The following is a 23,926-nucleotide window of genomic DNA, read 5'->3' as shown; positions in this document are numbered from 1 at the left end:
AATAAATGACAAATCACATACTCACATAAGATACAAAACACCCAGTATGGGCAGCAAAATAGCAAATGTTAAGGAATTGTAAGCAAGTCAGTTTCCCAAGACGCTGGTAGCCTCGCTGGTCAGCGACAATAGGATTATTGCTAGGGTTTTTCACCCCTAAGGCCAGATTCACACAAGCTTTTCCATTTTGTGTCCGTGTGCCATCAGTGTTTGTTCCGTGTGCCATCAGTGTTTGTTCCGTGTGCCATCAGTGTTTGTTCCGTGTGCCATCAGTGTTTGTTCCGTGTGCCATCAGTTGTTGATGTTAGTGTTGGTGCACATTTCTTTTTTTTTCTCTGCATTTCGAGGAACTGGTGCGTGAATCACAGACAGCACGCGGATGTGCGTCCGTGTGCTGTCCGTGATTTTCACACACCCATTGACTTCAATGGGTGCATGATACGCAAAAAACGCACAAGAATAGGACATACAGTGAGTGTCACGCAACGGAAACGCTGCGTAAAAAACACTGCATGTCTGAAGGCCCAATTTTTTAACGGCCGTATTCAACGTTCGTGTGAATAAGGCCTAAGTAGGAACAAACACACGACGTGTTCAGCTGCACCGTGTATCCGCACTGAAAACTGCAGGGAATGCCATCAGAAAATATGCACCAGATTGTGGTGCGTTTATTTGGTGTAATTTCCGCAGTGGAAAGCAGCGCTGGAAAAAAACAAAAAACGTTCATACTTCGCCCTCCCTCGCCTCTGTGCGTGGTCCGGCCTCCTGGGATGTCGTTGCAGGCCATTTGACCGCTGCAGCATTCACATGGGATGAAACGTCATCCTAGGATCCCGGACTGGAGAAGAAGAAGGGAACTCTGGGTAAGTATAACTTTTTTGTTTTTTCCTTACTAATGATTTTTGCAGTGGAAATGTTACAACACAAGCCACTTTGTTGCGGGTTTAACCACCCCATTGAATTCAATGGGGAAAACCCGCAATAGAAGTGCAGCGACTCCGCAGCATTAATTGACATGCTGCGGCAGAAGAAAATTCCATTTATGTGCGTTTTCTCGTGGCTTTTTCCCGCTGTGTGGGGACGAGATTTGTTGAAAACTCACCTACACTTCTGCTACTGTAATACGCTGTGGATTTTCCGCAATTAATCCGTTGCGGAAAATCTGCAGTGTTTACATCGTTTGTGTTTCTACCCGAAGAGTGGAGATAGTAGGGAATATGGTCAGAAGTAGGCAAAACATTATAAACCGATTAATAAAATCAAAACCAAATCCAGTCATGCTCCATAGGTTATTGCTAAAGAATATATATCATTGACAGTGTCCTATCGCTATATTTGTCTTTGCAGAGATTTCAGTCCAGATAAGCAGGAGGGAGTAGTCCGCCCAATGATCCCAGTTATAAGGTTTATTCTTTGAGCAGCAGGATGGATTACTTAATGAGGCGATGGATATAAACGGAGTAAACATAAGCATATAAGTTCTTACCAACTAGTACAATTCATGAAAAGAGCTCCACAAGTTTACTAAATATGGTGAACACTCAGTGTTTGTTTATAGCGGCTGATTTTGTTTGGATATTTGGAAATTGCAGGACAAGTCCCATTCTTATTTCTTGTCTTCAAGATTTCCTATTGAACTAAACCGGGTCATGGTGTATTAAGGCAGCTGGGCAATGGGACACATCGTGAGTCCAATATCCAATGAAAGAGCACCTACACATCATACAGAATGAAGCAGCTGCCAGGTGACTGCCGCTCCATCTGCTCTAAGGGAATCAAGCCGTTGTCAGAAAGATGATAGGCAGTACATTCCTTTACTCATTGTATAAATTATGTGTATGGTCACCTTGAAACAAAAAGTGAAATGGCGCACCTCTCCTGTCCAAATTGGGGGAATGCTTCACCTGTTCTCATGGATGGTGCACCCTAGGTAAGAGCATAAAAGATTGCACACCTACATGCTCTAATTGTTTTGTTAGTAGGTGCGCTTGTGATAGTTGGCGGTCTCATTTTGCTAAAACTTGGAAGACATATAGTAAAGAGCAGAGCAATAAGTCATTTATGTTGCATAGTACAACTGAGGTATAGTGCCGTTCTGCATGGTTTCTACTTTACAATATCCACAAAAGATAGACATCACCTATCTTTTGCAGAGCCTTTCTACGGCACGGACACCTTCCCGTAAATATACGGGAAGGTGTTCATCGGCCATAGAAATTAATGGGACTGTAATTACGGACAAAATCTACAGTCGTGTGCATGGGGCCTAAGAGAGTACCCCTTATCATGCCCCTCTGCCTCCAGCAAACACAGGGTATCAGCTTTACATGGAATGTTCCTAATGGACAAGGCTCCGTTACGTTACATTTTTGTCTCAATATGCATTTACCCTTACTATATATATAAAGCAATCTGTTCCAGGTTGTGTACGGCACACTACATCTATATAATCGAATTTTCCATAAACTGTGTAAAAAGTTAGTTTAAAGACTAAAACAAAATACATAAATCACTCATGATAATGAAACTGACTGCTCAGAGGCCTCATGGTATTGCTACAAACTTTCTAAAGCAGCCACTCTTTATTCCTTTATATAAATACACGCTGTATGTATAATATACACAATATGTCGTCTATGTACCGGTACTATAGCGCTAGCTCTTCAAACTCTGGAACTGTTACAGATGTGGCATGCAATGCCTTACTATATCTCTGCCTAATGAGTTCTACATCTGTCAGTGCAGACAGGGCCTCAGAGCACATTGACGGCGCGCTCTCTATTTACTACCTACGCTTTGTTAGATAAACAGCCAGGAGCAGATAACTTGTATGGAGATCAAAGTACATCTCTGCAAATAAGAAACGACCGAGTTATCCCAAAATCTTGCGGTTTGAGATGCCAGTAATGTCTCAGTGCAGCAGCTGGAGCTTACAATGTGGCTCTCAGGGGAAGAAAACAGACAAATGAAACCGCTTTATAAACTTACTTACATCTCACTAGTGGAGACAGCCAACCTATGATCCAAAATTCAACTTGACTTTATTCATATGACTACATTTATATACTAAAACCTCTCTGAATGTTTTTGTTTAATGGCGGAGCCTCTCTGCCAAGCAATCACTAATGAGGTAACTAGCAAAACAAACAGTAAAATAAATGTGCTTGCAAATCGTCTTCTTGGGGCGCCAGGAATTTGTTTTTGTTCTATGATTATGAGCAGAGTTAGGTCCTATAAACAAAAGAAAGGATGGGAGATATGAGGGTGAGGTTAGAATGTGAAATGAGTAAAGCCGAGATGAACATGGCAAAATAAGACTTAGATTATGTCCACAACTGGATTTGGCCTGTCATCAGTTCCGTCATGGTTTCCGACACTTTTGACGGCAAGAATAGCACAGAATACTAGCACCTTTTAAGGGTCCATTCTTACCTGCTGTTTTGATGCAGTTTTTTTATGCAGTTCTTGAAGCTAAAAATAGGATGGAATTTTAATTGCAATATGAGACAACATAGGATCATCGGAAAGGGTGAGATTAAGGGATTAAATCTGTGTGTGGAAGGTGGTATTAAAAACAAAACCTGAGGAAGTTCTCTCACCTGCACACATAGAGAAACAAAGCTGATTGACTGCAAGTAACTGACAGGTGATTTGGATTGTGCTGAGATTTCCTGCTCTGAGTGAGGCAGAATCAGCTGTTGCGTTCCAGGGTTCGGGAAAATAGATGTTCACGTTAGCTTCAAAACTACATAGTATGTGTAAAGGAACATGCACACTGCCGTATTATGGATCTGTCATCAGTAAAAAGGACTTCATGCCATGCCTCCATGTTAATGGAAGACATTTTATATGGAATCTATTTGAAAAAAAATTGTGGCATGTTCCAAAATATGCCATATTATGGAGGTATTCTCACCTAAAAGCATTGCTTCTTAAGGAGAATATGGTTCCTCATGGAAGCACCATACGGTGACAAAGTGTATGTTGGTTCATGATACTGTAAAGGATCTGCCAGGCACAGCTTCGGGGTTAACTCCCAGAACTAATCAGTCAGCACCTGAGAATACATCCCTGAGACTGACTCCTGCTTCCACCATTCAGGCTGGCAGGCTTAGGAGTGGGAGAACCTATCGTAACCTGGCCAGACTCAGCTAGCTCCCGCCCTCGGTCTATTTAAGCCTGCCCTTCCTGTCCCTCGGTGCTTGTGATTCTTTCCTTGTGGTTTCCTGGCCCAGCTTCAGCTCCTGCTATTTTTGATCCTGCTCCATACCGACCCTGGCTTACCGACTACTCTTCTGCTTTTCGTTTTGTACCTCGCACACTCCTGGCTTGACTCGGCTCGTTCACCACTCTGGTTGCTCACGGTGTTGCCGTGGGCAACGGCCCCTTTTTCTTGCTTGTGTTCCTTTGTATGTTTGTCGTGCACTTACTGAGCGCAAGGACCGCCGCCCAGTTGTACCCCGTCGCCTAGGGCGGGTCGTTGCAAGTAGGCAGGGACAGAGTGGCGGGTAGATTAGGGCTCACTTGTCCGTCTCCCTACCCCCTGCCCTTACAGATACGAACCAAAAGGGACTTCATGCGCCACTGTACAAGGCCGATACACGTGGCTTTGCTGTATGAATGAGCTCTAATACTGGTAAATACAGGTAAAATAAATAAAACAGTCTGGAGGTTAAAAACCTCCTTGTAGTACCTATGGTCCAATTCCACAGCACCTCATTTTAACAAACAAAAAAGAAACAACTTACATAGAAAACCATGCTGTAGCACTGGGGCCTGGTGTCAATCTTCCTTTGGAGTCTCATTTGTGCCGCAACTGGAACATAAAGCTCTTAATGTGTCAGTCGCATCCTGTCATCCACTAGTAAGCAAGATCTGATTTTTTTGGGAGGACATTGATAACACACCTAAAAAGGCAACATGTATCTCTGAATATGCTACCTGCACTATAGTTTATTGACTAATATATACTATGCTAAGCATTAAAAATGAAGTAGAAGATACTTAATATAAAGTAAACTATACTAAACCTTGACAAGTGATCAGTCACTTTTTCAATCATTCTTTTCTGCACACATTTGCAAATTATCTTGATTAAAAATCTCATGCCTTTGTCTGTAGAGCTCCTAGCATACCCATGTGTCTCTATGGTTACAGACTACAAACAAGCCCTGTGTAGTCTGATCTTGCAGTCACACTTCCTTGCATCTGTTCATTGCTTCTTGGTTGTGTACATGTGGTAGGTTACCAAGAAGCACGGAACAAATGCAACAGAGTATGACTGCAGGATCAGAGAACCTGAATGGCTGTTCATCTTTAGGGCTGTTCACCTTTAGGGCTTGAAAACACGTAACGTAATTGCTGTGTATTTTCTGTCCGGAATTGCGGATGGAAAATACGCGGCGAAATAAAGTAGCAGTAAATTGGGTTAGGATTTAACAAATGTCACCCACCTGCTGCTGAAAAATTCTGTCCAGAAATTCACCTGTGGCGTGTAATTTTATTTCCGCATGTCAATTATTGTTTTGGAAAGTGAACTGTTTCCTGCGCTTTTCTGATGTACTGCGTAATTTGCTGCGGAAACGCGGCTGAAATTCTTACAGGGAGTGGAAATTACATCACAGGAAGAAGAAATGTCACCATCACATAGCGCTTGAAAAAACGCACTAAAAAAACGCAGCAAAATCTGCACTATTTTCCACAGTTAGGCTGGATTCACACGAGCATGTTACGTCCGTAAAGGACGGAACGCATTTCGGCCGCAAGTCCCGGACCGAACACACTGCAGGGAGCCGGGCTCCTAGCATCATAGTTATGTACGACGCTAGGAGTCCCTGCCTCGCTGCGGGACAACTGTCCCGTACTGTAATCATGTTTTCAGTATGGTACTGTAGTTCCACGGAGAGGCAGGGACTCCTAGCATCGTACATAACTATGATGCTAGGAGCCCGGCTCCCTGCAGTGTGTTCGGTCCGGGACCTGCGGCCGAAATACGTTCCGTCCTTTACGGACGTAACATGCTCGTGTGAATCCAGCCTAAAGACGCATGAAATGGTGCAGATTTTCCACAGCGTATTGTCTGCTAGTTGATGCGTAAATGCTGCGAAAATTTTCTGCAGCAAAACCGTTACATGTGGCCAAGCCCTTAATAGGGCTTTATATTACATATACGTATCAGCGGATGGGCAAATTTTAGAGACTAATTCATTTTTCAATGTCTATTGACAAATGATTGATCAGATCTGAAGATTTGTTTGAGTAGGGAATAGTATTTACTTCCTTTATTATATTCAGCCAAATTTAACCCATAACCATTTTAAGTGACTCATGAAAGCATAAAGGAAATACCCCTCCCCGTCACTGGCGAACTATTACACGGAAACATGGTGTCATCTTCAGAGGTTAGTCATGTCACGTCATCGAACACTTCCCCTTTACTTTGTCTACATGGTTGTTAAAGTTTAATATATAATCATTAGAATAGTGTTCAACGTTCCAAACTGGCGGAGTGCAGCAACATAAAGCGGTAAAAATCCGGCAGTACTTTTAAATATTTACTGTGTCATATCTTACAATTAGCAAGAAAAGCGCAGCCTTTGACTCGGGAGAGTGTCTGGTTTGAGGAGCTTGATCAATGGTCGCTATCAATAAACTGCCAGGGATGGACCTCTAGGCACTCTCTGTACCATCGTATGGTGCCTCTGAAGTGCCATATTCTCCCCTAGGGTCAATACCAGGGCCAGACTATAGGTAGGGCATGTACCCCTGGAGCCTCCACCACGCACCCTCCCTGATGACTGGTGATCCTATTCAGGCGAGGTGGTGAGGTAGCCACGTATGCATTTGGTACTCTTTTTTTTGAAGTCTAAGGCTTAATGCATGCGACCGTAAGGCTTTTTACTGTCCGCAAATATGGATCTGACGGCTACGGATACGCAGCCGTCCGCAATTGCGGAACCACCCATAGACTTCTATGGGCGAGTCTGTGACACAATGGCGGACATGTTCTATATTTTGCAGATCATTTCTACGGCACGGACACACATCCGTAAATATACGAAAATGCGTCAGTGGCCAATAAAAAGGAATGGGTCCGCAATTTCATCCATAATTACGGTCGTGTGCATGGGGCCTCGCTGGCTCTATAAATCCTATATACATCACTGGAGAGGGCCACAAGTATGCGTGGCCACATCTGGTGGGTCATGAGGAGTCCATGACTAAGAGGTGGGATGGGGAGCTGCCATCTTATGGTCTCTACCAACCTTAATCAAGCTCCGGTAGGCACATTCTATATATTTTTGCTTTCATAGATTTATTGCAACGTATGTACAATATGGGCCCATATTACAGAGCTTTGATACAGCAATGTGCATGAGGCCTGTTATATATCACTGCGATTTAAAGGGATATGCATTAAAATGAAAAACTCCATTCTGTAAGTATTTATGATTTTTTTAACATTTTTCATGGATTGTAGCTCCGGGGTGGACAACTAACTTTTCTTAGCAGCTTCCAATAAAGGATTCATTGCTGGTATACACTGCGGGATTATTTGGATTCGGACCAGTGGGTTGTTTGCATATTCTTTATTTGTAGAACTTCTTCTTGCTCAGCTCTCAATGTGAAGCTCGGAACAAATTTATATCAAGAGGAAACAGATTTATGTTTGTTCAGAGATATGATCTGGAGCTGGACTATTGTAGGAATTTGTGTTGGCCAAATGTTCAAAGATTTACAGAAAGGTAAACTGTGAGGACGCTTCCTAGTAAACAAAGCTGCGCGGCTGCAACTCTGCATCACCCCTTACTGTACGCAGGCCTGAACCCGCATTATTGCAGTGTCCGCACTGCTATCACACAAGCCAGATCATTCCAGCCTTTGTCCTCTGGCTTTCCCAGATCACCAGTTATTGAATGCCCTATTAGGGTATGTTCACATGACCTATTTTCGGCCATTTTTCAGGCCGTAAATGCCCGAAAAATCGGAAGCAGGACGCCTCCAAACATCTGCCCATTGATTTCATTTCGTTTTTTGCGGCATTTTTTTACGTGTAAAAAAAGCGGCGCGAAAAAGAAGTGCAGGTCACTTCTTGGGACGTTTTTGGAGCCGTTTTTCATTGACTATCGAAAAAAGCTCCAAAAATGGCCGTAAAAAATGCAGCGAAAATCACAAGTGGCTTAAAAAATGTCTGAAAATCAGGAGCTGTTTTCCCTTGAAAACCGCTCCGTAATTTGAGACGTTTTTCAGTTTGTGTGTGAACATACCCTTACACTGCCCCCGACCGGCCACCCGACTATAATACTACATCTGTGTTTTTAAAACATTAAGGCCGGATTCACACGAGTGTGCGCAAAAACCGCTGCGTTTTGTGCGCGCAAAAGGCACTTGACAGCTCCATGTGTCAGCCCCGTATGATGCGCGGCTGCGTGATTTTTGCGCAGCCGCCATCATTATGACACTCCGTTTGGATGTTTGTAAACAGAAAAGCACGTGGTGCTTTTCTGTTTTCATTCATCCTTTTCACAGCAGTTGCGCGAATCACGCTCATCCCACGGAAGTGCTTCCGTGTGGTGCGCGTGGTTTTCACGCACCTATTGACTTCAATGGGTGCGTGATGCGCGAAATACGCCCAAAAAACGGACATGTCGTGACTTTTTCGCAGCGGACTCACGCTGCGGAAAAATCACGCAACTGTCTGCATTGTCCCATAGACTAATATAGGTCCGTGCGACGCGCGTGAAAATCACGTATATCCCGTTCGTCTGAATAAGCCCTAAATGAGAATTTACCTCAAGCCTCCGGACGCACTACACTAAACAGGCTTTTTTTTATTTATCTTAAACTTTTATAGGTCTGTCACCTCTCCTGACATGTCTTATTTTTTTGTAAAGATTTGTGTTCCCTATAAAATAAGAATTCTGTAACATATTTTGTTAGAACTTTGCATTGTGCCGTTCCTCTGTTATTCCTTCTAGAAATTTATGAGGAAATTGACAACTGGGTGTTATCTTTCCCCTTGTCCAAGGGGCGTGTCCCTACAAAGTCTCACTGTCAGCACTGATTGGACATTGTCAGGCTGTGTAGGGACACACCCAACTGCTAACACCCAGTTGTCAAATCATTCATAAATTAGTATGAGGAATAACAGAGGAACGGCACAACGCAGAGTTCTAAGAAAAGATGCTCCAGTATTTCATGGGGAATACTACCGTGTTTCCCCGAAAGTAAGACAGTGTCTTACTTTCTTTTTATCCCCAAAAGCCCCACTATGTCTTACTTTCGGGGTATGTCTTACATTGGCAAAAAAATATTTTTTTTTTTTTTTATTTTTTTTTTCACAAACTTTATTTAACTGTTTTACATTTTTTTTTTTTAGTCCCACCAGGGGACTTCACTATGCGATGTGCCGATCGCATATATAATGCTTTGGTATACTTAGTATACCGAAGCATTATTGCCTGTCAGTGTAAAACTGACAGGCAACCTATTAGGTCATGCCTCCGGCATCGCCTAACAGGCAGATGCTGAAGGCAGACCTGGGGGTCTTTGTTAGACCCCCGGCTGTCATGGAAACCCGACGGCGACCCGCGATTTGTTTGCGGGGGCGCCGATCGGGTGACAGAGGGAGCTCCCCCCTCTGTCAAACACATTAAATGCCGCTGTCACTATTGACAGCGGCATTTAATGGGTTAAACTGCCGGAATCGGCGCGCGCTTCGATTCCGGCAGTTGCAGCAGGAGCCAGGCTGTGTATAACAGCCGTGCTCCTGCCGCTGATCGCGTGGGTACAGTCTCAGTACCCGCGCTATCACAGGACGGATATATCCGTCCTCCGGCGCGAACTAGCAGCTGCTGAGGACGGATATATCCGTCCTTCGGCGTTAAGTGGGAGTGGAAGTGGGCAGGAGGCGGCAATACCCCCGTGTTTCCCCGAAAGTAAGACATATGTCTTACTTTCGGGGTACGGCTTATATTAGCCGACCCCCCTGAAACCCCCGATACGTCTTACAATCGGGGGTGTCTTACTATCGGGGAAACACGGTAGTATTTAATAAAACAGAAATGTCAGGAGAGGAGGCAGGTTCTCTTTAACAATTCTATTGTTTGTGTCTTGGATGTGGATTAATAATATTTATCTCAGATTTATTTTCTGTTATAGAACACCAACATATTCCGCAGCGCTGTACAAAGATCATCACCATTTACAACAGTTCCTGTCCCCAATGGGACTCACAGTTAATCTCTGTCACACACTAGGGCCAATATCATAGGAAGCCAATTAACTTATTGGTATGTCTTTGGAGTGTGGGAAAACGAACTACCCAAAGGAGACCCACGCTAACATGGAGAGAACATACAAACTTCATACAGATGTTTTAAACCCAGGACCCAAGTGTTGCAAGGCAGTAGTGCCAACCACTGAGCCACCAGGCCGGCTCTGAGAAATCGATGTAAATAATATTTATCTTTGACAATTCCCTGTTGTTGGAATAGATGGCAAATACATAATAAAAGCAGACACAATATTATAGATCGGTGATACAACACTATCTTAATGGAGTCAGAAATTATTACAATCGCCCTCTGCTGGTGAAAATCTGTATTTCATATGACCACAATATACAGGGTATGTTCACACGGGCTATTTCAGCCGTTTTTCGGGCTGTAAACGCCCCAAAAACAGCTAAAAATGCAATTGCTGAACGCCTCCAAACATCTGCCCATTTTTTCAACGGGAAAAATGGCGTTCCGTTCCCACAGGGCGTTTTTTACGCGCCCGTTTTTAAAAACGGCTGCGTAAAAACCGCCTCGTAAAAAGAAGTGCATGTAATTTCTTGAGCCATTTTTAATTGACAATAGAAAAACAGCTCCAAAAACGGCCGTAATAAACGCTGCAAAAAACGCAAGTTACTTAAAAAAACGGCTGAAAATTAGGAGCCGTTTTACCTTGAAAACAGCTCTGTAGTTTAAGGTGTTTTTTGTTAAGCGTGTGAACATAGCCTTACGATTGTCCATTTTCTTGAACTACTATTCCTCTTCATTTGCACACTATTATCATCAAGGTAAAAAAATATATTTTCAGAGGAGTATTCCAACCAGAATTCCATTGGTCATATATATATATCTATCTTCATTTAACCATACGGGGGTATAAAAAAACAATCTAAGGCCTTATGCACATGAACGTAAAAACGCCCGTAATTACGGGCCCATAGACTTCTATTGGCCATGGGTACCTTCCTGTTTGCTTACCGTTGAAAAATATGGAACATGTCCTATTTCAGGCCGTAATAACGGCACAGGCAGGCCCATAGAAGTCTATAGTGCTCCCGTAATTACGGGAGCTTTGCTAGGCGACATCAGGGGATAGTCATTGTCCAGGGAGCTGTGAAGAGTAAACTGATCGGCAGTAACTCTTTCAGCGCCCGGTACAGTGACTACCGCTGGAGTTAATAGGATTAAAAGTTAACTTACCTGCTTCTTCCTCCAGTCCGGCCTCCCGGGATGACGTTTCATCCCATGTGACCGCTGCAGCCAATCACAGGCTGCAGCGGTCATATGGACTGCCGCGTCATCCAGGGAGGTCGGACTGGATGTCAAAAGAGGGACGTATGAACTTCTTTTACTTTACTTATTTTACTTTCAATCGCTGCGGAACCTCTGCCGGAAAGGTCTTTCCCTTTTCTCTATTCAGAACCTATAGAGAGAAGGGGCTGCCGATTAGAGCAGGGAAAACGGGTCCGTAAATACGAGTGAAATACTGGTGACACCGGACCCCGTATTTACGGGCACAGGTCCGTAAATACTGGTGGAATACGGGTCGAATACTTGTGACCAAGGAACCGTATTAACGGGAGGAAAAAAAATATGTTCGTGTGCATGAGGCCTCAGACGCATTGTTGTTGTACAACTAGTCCTGAATTCAACAGACAACAGGATATTTGCAGTTACATCCTCACTAGAAGCAGATAGAATAGATTTGTTGGGCTAGCTCTCCCTCTAGTGGTCATTAGCTGTCAGAACAGTCCAGTAAAAGAAGAGACAAATGACCACCAGATCTGGGTAAAGACGATAAAATCAGTGTGTAGCCAGGTACATGGATTAATTTGCCCCTACTTTCTGGGCAGCACATGTACTATTCAGCGTGTGAGATATATATATATATATATATATATATATATATATATATATATATATTACACACACACACATATATTTGGATGACCTTATATTCAGACACTCGCCTTATTACATACTTTGTGTTCAGCACCGGTTTAATTTCCATGTCTATAACATAGTGAGCTTATTCACAAATAACACATGAAGCAGAGTTGAATCTTCTCATTTAAGGTATGTTCACACAGGGCAGATATGCTGCATAAAAGCAAACAGCGTTTCCGCCTTGTTCGCCGCAGGGAATTCCGTACGAAAAAACACAGCCCATTGCATGTGACCACTGCAGCCTATGATTGGCTGTAGCAGTCACATGGGACGAAACATCATCCCAGGACCCCGGCCTGGATGAATGCCCCCCCCCCACCTCCCCCTTGTAGACAGTGCCATACAGCCCCCCAAAAAAAATTCTACTCACCTAGGCCCCATTCCCTTGATGAATGGACATGCTCTACAACGGGATCCTTGCGTAGGCCGGCATGATCCAGTGATGTCATCACACCAGCCTGCGCAGGTATCCAGTCCCTGCGCTTGATAGGCTGTAGGATTCCTCAGGGCACGCCTACCAAAAATTGTTTAGAGAAAGACAGAAAACGGCTAAAAACAAGCACTACACTCGTATGGTATGTTTACACACATTGTTTTTTTGGAAGGCAGAAAAAATCTGCCACAAAATTCCTTCAGGAATTTTGAAGTACATTTTGAATTGACAGTGTTAGACGATTTATTTTGCGGGTTTTTTTAAGCCTCTGAAGCAAATGCAAAAGACGCAGGCAAAAAAAAAGCTCCAAACGAGCGCCGCAGGTATTTTCTGCCTCCTATTAATTTAAATTAGAGGTCAGAGATGGAAACCACTTGAAGACCATCGGCCCCCCACTCACAGTAAAATGACCATCAGCCTGCCACTCACAGATGCTCCCCGTAGGTAGCGCCACACAGCCCCCCTGTAAGTAGCCTCCCCTCCCTGAAGGAGCGCAATCCCCATGTGGCCGGGGATTCCACTTCAGGACAGAGAGCTTGATGTCTCTGTCCACAGTGACATCAGGGGCAACTCCTGAAGCAGAATCCCCGTCCACAGCGGCGATACCTCACTGCTCTGCTATAGTGTTCAATATTATCTGCGTCCTAAGGAAGTAGATTCTATTGAATGTGGTGTTGCTACCACTGTAGCAGTCACAGCGGCCGCTGGCCAATGGGGGCCATCCTGGCAGGTGGCACAGGCGCCCTCATGCCCGACGTCACCACTACAACTGTAGCGACACCAATGAGAGAAGTGCACCAGCAGATAGGCAGCTGCTGAGTTGTCGGGCCCAGGCGCTTCAAAAACACAAGCAGGGGAAGAGAGCCAGCGCAGCGCCCTCTTCCACCTGTTGGAGTGATGCGGCCTGTGCAATGGCACAGGTCACACATCCCCGCTGGCCCTGTACAGATCCATGCAGAATCTTTATATTTAGTGCTGAAAATGGGCTCACATCTGGTTAGGCTTCCCTGCTTTATCCTGATGTGACACAATTCCATACTTGATAGATTAATAGCTCCTGCACGAAGTCACATCACAACGGTCTGAAAGCAGCCATAGGTGTCTCACACACACAGTGTAACTAAACCTTCAAACTTTTGACGTGTTGTAGTGACACGTCAGAAGTTTTGATCAGTGGGGGCCCGAGCACTGAGGACCCCCCCTACAAATCGCTAGAACACAGCGGCAGAAAAATCTGAGGAATCATATTTACATTATGTGGACAGCCGGGTGCATCACTTACCTGGGGAAAGAGATGGCACCAGGATGCACTACGAGAAGACAAGCCGGTGGAGGAAGGTGATGCTCTGGGCAATGTTCTGCTGGGAATACTTTGGTCCTGGCATTCACGTGGACACATTTGTAGCAATATTTAGGTGGATGGTACAAGGACACCCCTTCCGAACGGTATTCCCTAAAGCAGTGGCCTCTTTCAGCAGGATAATGCGCATTGACCAGACATTGTAACAGCATTCAGCGGGCATAATCGCACCCACTCGCTTAATGACTTTGCCCAACTCCTGAGGTATCACAATACAAGCTACAGGACTCATCACTAATTCAAAGGGCCTGGTGATATTGAAGAAGTGCAACGAGACATTTCCATTCATGGGGAAATGCATCAATTTTTATAATATGCAAATCCCCAAAGAATGTGATTCATTTTAGACTAGATCTTCTAGAGAGATGGATATCCCTAACAAAAATATAGAGGCACCGGTCTCGTGTGTAGCAATACAGCTAGGGCTCATGCACATGGCAAAGCCCAGTATGAGTTGTACGGGTCATTAGTACAGAGCTGCGCAGACTTGGTGCACTGGCGTACAGGCTCTGTTGGACGCCGCATATAGGGAGATATTCCACCTGAAGCAATCTTATGTCATGATTTTTTTTTTTCATATAGCACAAAAAAACAAAACAATTATATGTTGATTAATTAAGTGATCCACACCCGCACGCCCCTGTTCTTCACATAGGTGCAATGGACATGCGAGTGGGAATGTCCCTTTATATGTTACAATTCTGGCTGCTACAGATATGTCTGGTGTTTGTTCCTCAATCAAACTGAATGATAACATTTAAAGGGGTTGTCCAGGCAAGGGGTGGTTTTCCATACTGAGGACACATCCTGCGGGTAGGTCATCAGTACATGATCGGTGAGTGTCCGACGCCAGATCCCGCGCGATCAGCTGTTCCGGCTGCCTCAGACCACCAGAAGTTCTGCAGTGGCCGTTGCCTGTACAGAGTCTTCTGCTTCCCTGTATGGCGGCCATGCTGGGATACTGCCAAGAGCTTCATGGTTCCAAATGTCAGAATATTGTATTTGAGGCGAATGGTTGGAAGGACAAAACTTTTATAAATTGAAGTGCTTTATTATTGACAGATACAAAAACTAGATTTATACAAAAGGTTGACCCTTTAGTGGACTGCCGCTATGTCAGCTCTAACATCTGCGTGGCTGCTGGATAACGTGCAGTCTTTTGGGGAGAATGGCCTTCTCCACTGTGGGTCGCGGCTTCTGGTGAGCTATTTGTGCCGCTTCTGCAGGAAATTCATGGCTGAGCTGCAGGAACAAAGAAAACTCAGTATTATTAAGTCAATCAGGAATTACCTCCTGTCCACAGCTTTACTGTATAGGGAAAGTCCTCTTCATGTGTCCCTAGTGTATAGCTTTTCAGGGTTCAATTTCATATTGAATCCTATCCTGAAGGGGCGGTAGCAGATTTAAAAAAAAAACAAAAAAAAAAAAACAGAAAAACAAAATCTGCCCTGTATGAACAAGCCCTAAGGGCGCAGTCACACGGCAGATTTTGTTGAAGACATTTTCTGTGACTGAAAATTAGTTTAATTCCCCTGAACGGGCCTTGCAGAAATCAACGCACGTGACTAAACCAGTTCATAAGTGTGGCGCACAACACGTACACCGGAAGTCTTGCTCAATTTGAATAATAAATCTGCCCCAACAAGCCTTTCCTTTATACTTCTCCATCTAAGATACAGTCCTGAGTTTGGTTACAGAAAATGCATTCAAAAACTACACTGTGTGAATGAGGCCTTATCAAGCAGTCTGCCCTTCCAGCATCTGAGTACAGCGGCTTCACTCCATAAATATAACGGCGGAGCCTTCTCTCTGTTCTATCTTTGATATATTACACTAGACAAAATCCAGACAGCTCACAATGAAGAGCAAATCCAATCTTCCCTGGGTAATGGGCGATTGACCAGGGTCACAATATGACCTGTTTTACGTACAACAGAAGCGCTGACTGCCGCTGTATACATCTATTGCACCAGGTTAATGTATATATTATACTATTCAAAGCTGGAAGTAGTTATTGCCATATGGATTTTGAACCAAAACACAGGATCGGATCTCACCAGGACATCCGTACACGTATGGAAGATGGATTATGGAATAAAATAGGGGGGGGGGGGGGTTTGCCTGCATTTTCCTCCAGTGCTGATCAACAAGGGTCACTCGTAGATACAGACCTTCTCTAGAGCTCCAGCAAGGAAATTCATAGCTTGCATCTTTGTCAGGTTCACCGCAGAGCTGTCAGAGGAGGGAGAGAAGGAAGAAGAGACATTGTACTAGGTTTTAGAACAGCTTTTCCTTAGTTAATAAGGACCAGTGAACTGGAACATCTCAATGAGCAGTCATGATACGTTATCCTGCAGAACAGGCTCGAATGTGCAGAACTTCTAATGTAATTGGCCAATTATTAACACAAGAACTTTCTTGTAACAAGTTAAGACAGTGGATCTTAAGTTACTGTCAGTTACGCTGGACATCTACCTGCTTAGTCTTCTTAAAGCCCCAACGTTACATGCAAAGATCACTTAGTAATAATATACCTTGCATCCTGCTGTGCATTTGCCCCTTCGGCTGGTTTCCCACAGGTTGGATACACTGCATAAAACCACGCAATATATCCGACCGGGAACCCGCAGTACTTACCCCGGCCTTTCATGGTGACGTGTTCCTCCTTTGCGGTCCGGTCTGGCCTCCCTAGATGATGCTGCAGCCCATGTGACCACTGCAGCGGTCACATGGGATGAAATATCATCCCAGGAAGCAGGGAATTCTGGGCAAGTAGAATTTTTTATTTTTTTCATGGAGTTGCAGTCTTTGCAACAGAATCGCTGCGATGCCTCCACAAAAGTCAAAACACTTGGCTATTTGCATCCCCATTGAATTGGAAAACCCGCAACAGAAAAGAAAAAGCAGCATAAACTGACATGCTGCGGATTTAGATCCTACTCCGCAGGTCAATCTATCATTTTTTTGCTGGAATTTCCTCAGAATTTTGCAGCATTTAAGCTATGTGGGAATCCTGCCTAAGGTTATGTTCCCACACACAGGATACGCTGTAGAATTTCTGCAACAGGATCTTAAAAAAAAAAAAAAAGTTTAAAAATCTCCATAGAAATCCACAGCAAGTAGCACTTATTTGCTGAGTACTGCTGCGGTTTTAGTGTTAAACATTGATTATAGCAAAGTATATGGGCACCTGCGGACTTCGTGGTTTTTTTTTTACTGCGTTTCCACTGCATAAACACTGTAAAAACTGCAACAAGGCAAATCTGTTGCAAGATGAAGCATATGGGCCAAACATGCAGCAGCTTCGCACAGAACACCTTTTCTGCGTTTTCTTCCCCTTTAGCGCGGGCATGATTTTCTAAAGGTCACCCACGTTGCTGCTGAAGCAAATGCTGCAGAATTTCTGCACAATTCAGTTGTGGAAACTCCGCATTACGCTACGTGGGAACCCGGCCTTAGAGACTTTCCTGCACGTTCTGATGCTCCTTCAACCCAGCCCGAGAAGGTGGCTCTAGGAGAATCTCCTGAACGCCACCACTCGCATAAGGCCTCATGCTCATGACCAGGCGGCATAACCTGCATTTGTAAATTTCTGTATAGTACGGTATTAATTCCCCATATGGGTACTGCATGAGTTCTGGACTATTTGTTGATTCATATCAGTCGTTTAGTAGCATGGGGGGGGGAGAATACCGACATGTATGGTGGTTTTTACATAAAATCTGCTTACACCGATGCCCTTTCCCCGTGACTCCATCAAGATGTTTTCTTCATATGGTTGTGTGATGATCACCGCCATACTACTGGCATGGAGACATTAAATAACGTGCACGAGGCCAGGTAACACCTTGGGAAGTTTGAAAATTAAATTTTCGGTGCATAACCATACCTTGGTTTTTCAGACAGAGTTTTCTTTGCCGCTTTCTCAGGTGTCACATTTTCTTCATTTCCTTGTTTTTTGGAGACTCTCATTCCCCCGGCTTTAACTGCAAAGAGAACAAAGACAGTCTGAAGACGATGAATTATAGTCGGAGGTCTCCAAGTTTAGAACTCCAGCCATATAGATAATGGACTCCTTACACCAATGCTTTAAAAATGGCATCTAGCTGGTTTTGCTGGACTAGGTGCCAGGTCTCACATTATACTCATGTGGCCTCAATATGGACATCCTGAAAAACTTTTCCACTGGGATTTGAGAGATTGATAACCCCCATATTTCACGAGATGCAAGTCAAAGCCTCAGCGACTGGTTGTCTATTGGAAGCATCTACATAGACAAGTTGGCTACAACATCTCCACAGCATGGTTTTAACATATCGGTGGGGAGTAGATTGCGTTAAAAAGGGGGACACTGTAGTGCCACAGCAGAACAAAGATTATTCAGTTTGGCCCTCAGACCCAACAAAATCCCCCACGTGCTGGCCCAAAAAGACCATCATAAGATAAAGAGCCAAACATCTGATCTGGGACCGTAAACATAGCTAAATCAGCTTACACGAATGAATAGCCATTGAAAATTAGTTCAGCAAGAAACTTGGCCGAAGTCACATCTGACCAAGCGTGCCTTATGTGACTAAAATGACAAATATCCCTTTTGTATGCCCCATTATAATTGGCTATTAGAAGGCTCCCAAATCAGACAACCACCTTTACGCCTGGTTCACAGATCAGTTTGATCTATTTTTGTAAATGATAAGTGTTACATCAGTGGGGCCCCCAGAAATCATTAGATCCCATTTCACCTCACTAGCACATCCAAGGTGAGGAGTAGCGGACAGACATGCACATTGCCATGTGTACAACACCAACAGATGATCTGTGGGGGTCCCTGAGATCTAACATTTATCTTGTGAAATGGTGATAGGAATTTTTGCCATGAAAAAAACCTTTAAGCCTAGATACACACCTGAAGTATAATTTAAAGCTCCTGGTCCCAATGCAAAATCTAAGGGTATGTTCACACACTTAGCAAAAAAAGTCAAACACCGCTCCTGATTCTCAGCAGTTTTTTTAGCAACTCGTGTTTTCCGTGGTGTTTTTACGGCCGTTTTTCTATAGAGTCAATGAAAAACGGCTCAAGAGGCGACATGCACTTTTTTGCAGGTGTTTTATTTATACGCTCGTTCTTCCGATTTTTCAGCAGTTTTTCGGCCCGAAAATAAGCAGTGTGAACATGCCCTTAAGACTACATGCGCCATTTTAACACCCCTTGCACACTACTGAGTTTGCAAAGGGTACTGTACCATTTTGTTCAGAACGGAACAGAAGTATAGACCTACAGGGACTCCTAGCATCATAAAATGTCTATTATGCCAGGAGTCCCGTTCACATGTACCGCAGTTGCAAAATGCCACTAACCTAATTATCAGTACGAAACTTTGAAGTCTAACACAAACCTCTGGTGGCCGGCTGTGTTTAGTGGCATTTTGCAACTCAAAAGTGTGAAATTGTGCATTAGGGGCATAGCTATAGGGTATGCAGAGGTAGCAGTTGCACCTGGTGCAACTGCTACCTCTGCATACCCTATAGCTATACCCCTAAAGCACAATTTCACACTTTTGAGTTGCAAAATGCCACTAAACACAGCCGGCCACCAGAGGTTTGTGTTAGACTTCAAAGTTTCGTACGGATAATTATACATCGCATTTTTTTGTTTGTGATGGTTTTTGTAGTTTGACCCCTGTGGGGTTTTATTTCAAGTGTAGCATGTTTAGGTGTGGTGCTTTTAAGGGCGTTTTCTACACAGACCTACATTTCAACAAAAGCAGCACCAGAAAGACCGGTCAGGTAGCCTATTTTGCTGCAACGTCTGAATCGTCTTTTAGCCACGTGGTAAGAGACATTGGAGTTTGAACGGCCATCATGCAGGTCAAGTAATTTGCTTTGGAATAAGCTAATGTACAAACTTTTTGGGGGGCAAATCTGCCCTGAACGTGGGTTGCAAAAAAATTGTTGGCAAAATGTCAATCCTAAACGGGCTGTACATCTCAATGCAACATCCCCAACATTAAAAAGGGAAGCCGTGCATGTATGGTCATCATTGTACATTAAATATATCAGTAGAGTGTTGTTGGTGCTGCTATCTAATTTATCCCCCAGTAGGTGGCATTTAGTGCAGCGGTGAAACTGGCCAGCGACTGGCAATGTATGCCATCATTGGAGAAGAGGGTGGTTATTCTGGCCATCAAACAAGTCGTGTACATCTTACATCTTTCTGCATTTGACAGTTTTATTTTTAATAGGTAATGCTTTGTGCTTGGCTCGTTCACATCTAAGTTTAGGGTGCCGGAATGTATGGCCCTGTCACCATTTTGAAGAATGCATTTACCGTTCTGTAACAGGATTATGGCAGAAGCATGCATCATCACGACAATAGGGGCAGGTGGGTGTTTGCCATTAGTAGAGCATTGATTAGCCTACCAAGCCATGTTCAATGTTTGGAGAAAGTTGGCATGACCAGAGCTTGAAGTGCTGTTAAAGAGGCTCTGTCACCAGATTTTGCAGCCCCTATCTGCTATTGCAGCAGATAGGCGCTGCAATGTAGATTACAGTAACGTTTTTATTTTTAAAAAACGAGCATTTTTGGCCAAGTTATGACCATTTTCGTATTTATGCAAATGAGGCTTGCAAAAGTACAACTGGGCGTGTTGAAAAGTAAAAGTACAACTGGCCGTGTATTATGTGCGTACATCGGGGCGTGTTTACTACTTTTACTAGCTGGGCGTTCTGATGAGAAGTATCATCCACTTCTCTTCAGAACGCCCAGCTTCTGGCAGTGCAGCACTGTGACGTCACTCACAGGTTCTGCATCGTGTCGGCACCAGAGGCTACAGTTGATTCTGCAGCATCAGCATTTGCAGGTAAGTAGCTACATCGACTTACCTGCCAACGCCGATGCGGCTGCAGAATCATCTGTAGCCTCTGGTGCCGACACGATGCAGGACCTGTGAGTGACGTCACAGTGCTGCACTGCCAGAAGCTGGGCGTTCTGAAGAGAAGTGGATGATACTTCTCATCAGAACGCCCAGCTAGTAAAAGTAGTAAACACGCCCCGATGTACGCACATAATACACGCCCAGTTGTACTTTTACTTTTCAACACGCCCAGTTGTACTTTTGCAAGCCTCATTTGCATAAATACGAAAATGGTCATAACTTGGCCAAAAATGCTCGTTTTTTAAAAATAAAAACGTTACTGTAATCTACATTGCAGCGCTGATCTGCTGCAATAGCAGATAGGGGTTGCAAAATCTGGTGACAGAGCCTCTTTAAGCGGCGTTGCTGCAAATAGGGGGAAGTTGTAAAAGCGGATATTGAGTTGTAGATAGGAGCAAAGGATTGACGGCTTTAGAGCTGGACCTGAGGAGCCATAGTTGGACTGGTAAAGATTGACCTAGTCAGTAACCGTTGGGTCTGGGGTGGTAACAGATCCTGAAGAGCAAGTAGGTGTGAGACCCCATGGCAAGGATAGCAGGGCAGTCAAGAAAGAAAACACCATCCAAGACAGTCAGGTAAGAGGTGAACCAGCACTAGTGAAAGACTTAAGGGAGTGTCAGTCCACATAGTGGGTTATAGGCCCGATCTACAGAGCAGCCAGCAGATTAAGGGGGAACAAGACCCGAAGTACGCAGTATAAGGTCTACTAGGTCCAAGCAGAGCCATTATATCAAGAAAAGGTGCCCTTACCCCAGTATCTGCCAGTCATCTGGGTCATAACTAAAGTGCGCCTCTCAGAGGGGGAAGAACTGTATATATTGCTTATGGTTGCGTGCACCATCTGCACTGCAAATGGTATAGATTTGAAAGTGCTAGCAAGTGATGGCACTAACTCCGGCTTCATTTCAGGCTTCTCCACAACAACCCTGCAGGATATTTCCACAATCTTTACTCCACCCTTCTTCACAGTTAGAGTAGAGCCTATCCTTAGAGTAACTCCATTCGTTCTACACATTTACATATCGCCTTACAGCAGCTTCTTGGGATACAGAATGTTCTCATATCTGAAGTGATATACAAGCCTGCCCCGCAGCTGCTACGTTGCGGTTGCAATGCAAGGTTCAGCAATTTGCAAACTATTGGGAATAGCTGAATAGATTGTGTTCTTTGAAAACACAATATGAAAGGTCCGGCTATGAGGACGGTGTAATCGCTCAGAAAAAAACCCCATAAAGTTGTGTTATGAAATAGTAAAAAACAAAATTTGCTTTACAGACACGGGACTGGAGTTATTTTTGCATCAGTCAGTGATGACCTCTGCAGATCCTAGACTGAGCCGCATGTCAGTCTAGATCCACATCACCAATGCCTGTGAATGGGATTCACTTAGCTGATGGAATCACAGTGACAGATGGCCTGCGAACAGCTTCATTGAGCGCCACAACAGAGGGATCGCCAACTCGGGACTTGTTTACAGAGCTGAATATTTGTCCACGTTTCATCTATACATGTTCCTGGATAAAAACAGCATCTCATAGCAAGAATAACCCCAAGCTCCACTTTATTTTCCTGATTGGGGTGGGGCTAAATACATATGCATTCAAGATTTAAAAATGTTGTAGGTCACATTTTACACAGACACGATTTACTGCTGTTCAAAAGAGCAAGGGACAGTCAAGTTGTAGGAAAAAAGTGTGTGTGTGTGTGTGTGTGTGTGTGTGTTGACACAACAAATGAGAACCTGTGTGTGCAGAAACAAGGCGGGCTGGGGGGAGGTGTCTAGGTTAACACATGCAACAACTATTGACTTGACCCCCCTCTTGCCCTTAAATGCATATTCATTTCTACTATATATATATAAATATTTTTTATTTTATTTTTGTAAAAGCCCACATAACCCAAAAGTGGAGGGTGTAGAAGCTCCAAAGCCACATTAAATAGAGTCCGTCTAGGTAAATTTAGCACATGAAGTCAATCCACGACAGTAGCAAAACAAAAACACACCAGTAAATGAAGACTTGACGCAGTGGCCGGGCCGGCAGCACCTACTTACCTGCAGGAAGGTGACCTCCCTTTAATTCGGCGACCTGCACACCCTCTTTAGCCATCGTCACTCAGTCTTGCTATTTCTCTTACACTTTGTTTACTGCTCACATTCAGCTCGGCCCTGGGCTTTTATACAGGAAAGGGCGGGGGCTCCAGGGGTTTGTGGCCTTTGCTTTGTTTTGATTGTAATTCAGGATCAGCTGATTCTTTAATCTTCATTTCATTCTGATACAAGATAATAAAGAGCATTAACCATATAATGACAGGAATGCAATGTGACCAGGTTAATTTCTGTAAGACTTTAAAGGGGATTTTAATGTTGGGAGCCCCCCTGAGTGGGGCCCTACGTGTTTTGCTCTACAGTCGAACTGATGAAAATAAAAGTATCTCATACAGGAAATAAGGGTGAGGTGAAGCGGCCGCCGCAGGTGACGGCCCAATAACTGCACTCGTCTTCAGGCCGTGTGTTATTGTTATTAGCAGGACACTACGGTTTAGTTTATATGTTATGATATTTTCGTGCACTGCGACAAATCTAATCTCATCGAACAGTAATCGGTGCATGTGAATTGCCAAGCAGGCCCATGCACGTTAACGGAGATGTTTACGTTCTATGCACAAGCGCACACAATCATCAAAATAGGATCGTAAGTCTGATCATCTAAAGGCTGAATTCACACATGCAGTTTTGATGCAGTTTTTTGATGCATTCAAATGTAGAAGTGCATGCCAAAGAGAGGAGACAAATCCGTCTTAACTTTTAGCCTTGTTAACACAGTGCAGATCTGATGCAGATTTTGCATGTATTTTTTAGAGCTCATTCAGACGAGAATAAAACTCGTCCGCGTGCTGTGCGTGGAAATCACTCACAGCACACTGACCCATTGATTTCAATAGGGCTGTTCACACATGCGTGAGTTTTCCCGCA

At 44.0% G+C, this 23,926-nt stretch overlaps 1 protein-coding gene and 1 long non-coding RNA gene across 2 annotated transcripts; one reads left to right on the top strand and one right to left on the bottom strand.

Moving 5' to 3' along the window:
- The first annotated feature begins 9,879 nt into the window (after window positions 1-9,879).
- LOC142656211 (uncharacterized) lies at window positions 9,880-10,531 on the top strand. The gene is made up of 2 exons (XR_012849623.1): window positions 9,880-10,079; window positions 10,162-10,531. It is a non-coding gene; the product is annotated as an uncharacterized LOC142656211 (long non-coding RNA).
- A 4,516-nt stretch (window positions 10,532-15,047) lies between these two features.
- Window positions 15,048-23,135, bottom strand: DAPL1 (death associated protein like 1). Its single transcript, XM_075831094.1, has 4 exons — window positions 23,006-23,135; window positions 17,907-18,003; window positions 16,189-16,249; window positions 15,048-15,259 (listed from the first exon to the last, which is right to left on the bottom strand). Exons 1-4 carry the CDS (start codon window positions 23,058-23,060, stop codon window positions 15,140-15,142), a joined length of 333 nt encoding a protein of 110 aa, XP_075687209.1. The 5' UTR covers window positions 23,061-23,135; the 3' UTR covers window positions 15,048-15,139.
- Window positions 23,136-23,926: the final 791 nt, after the last annotated feature.

This window comes from Rhinoderma darwinii, chromosome 6, assembly GCF_050947455.1.
Source record: "Rhinoderma darwinii isolate aRhiDar2 chromosome 6, aRhiDar2.hap1, whole genome shotgun sequence".
NCBI lineage: Eukaryota > Metazoa > Chordata > Amphibia > Anura > Rhinodermatidae > Rhinoderma > Rhinoderma darwinii.
The sequence above is the reverse complement of the archived record's forward strand: the minus strand, read 5'-3'. Positions and strand labels throughout refer to the sequence as shown.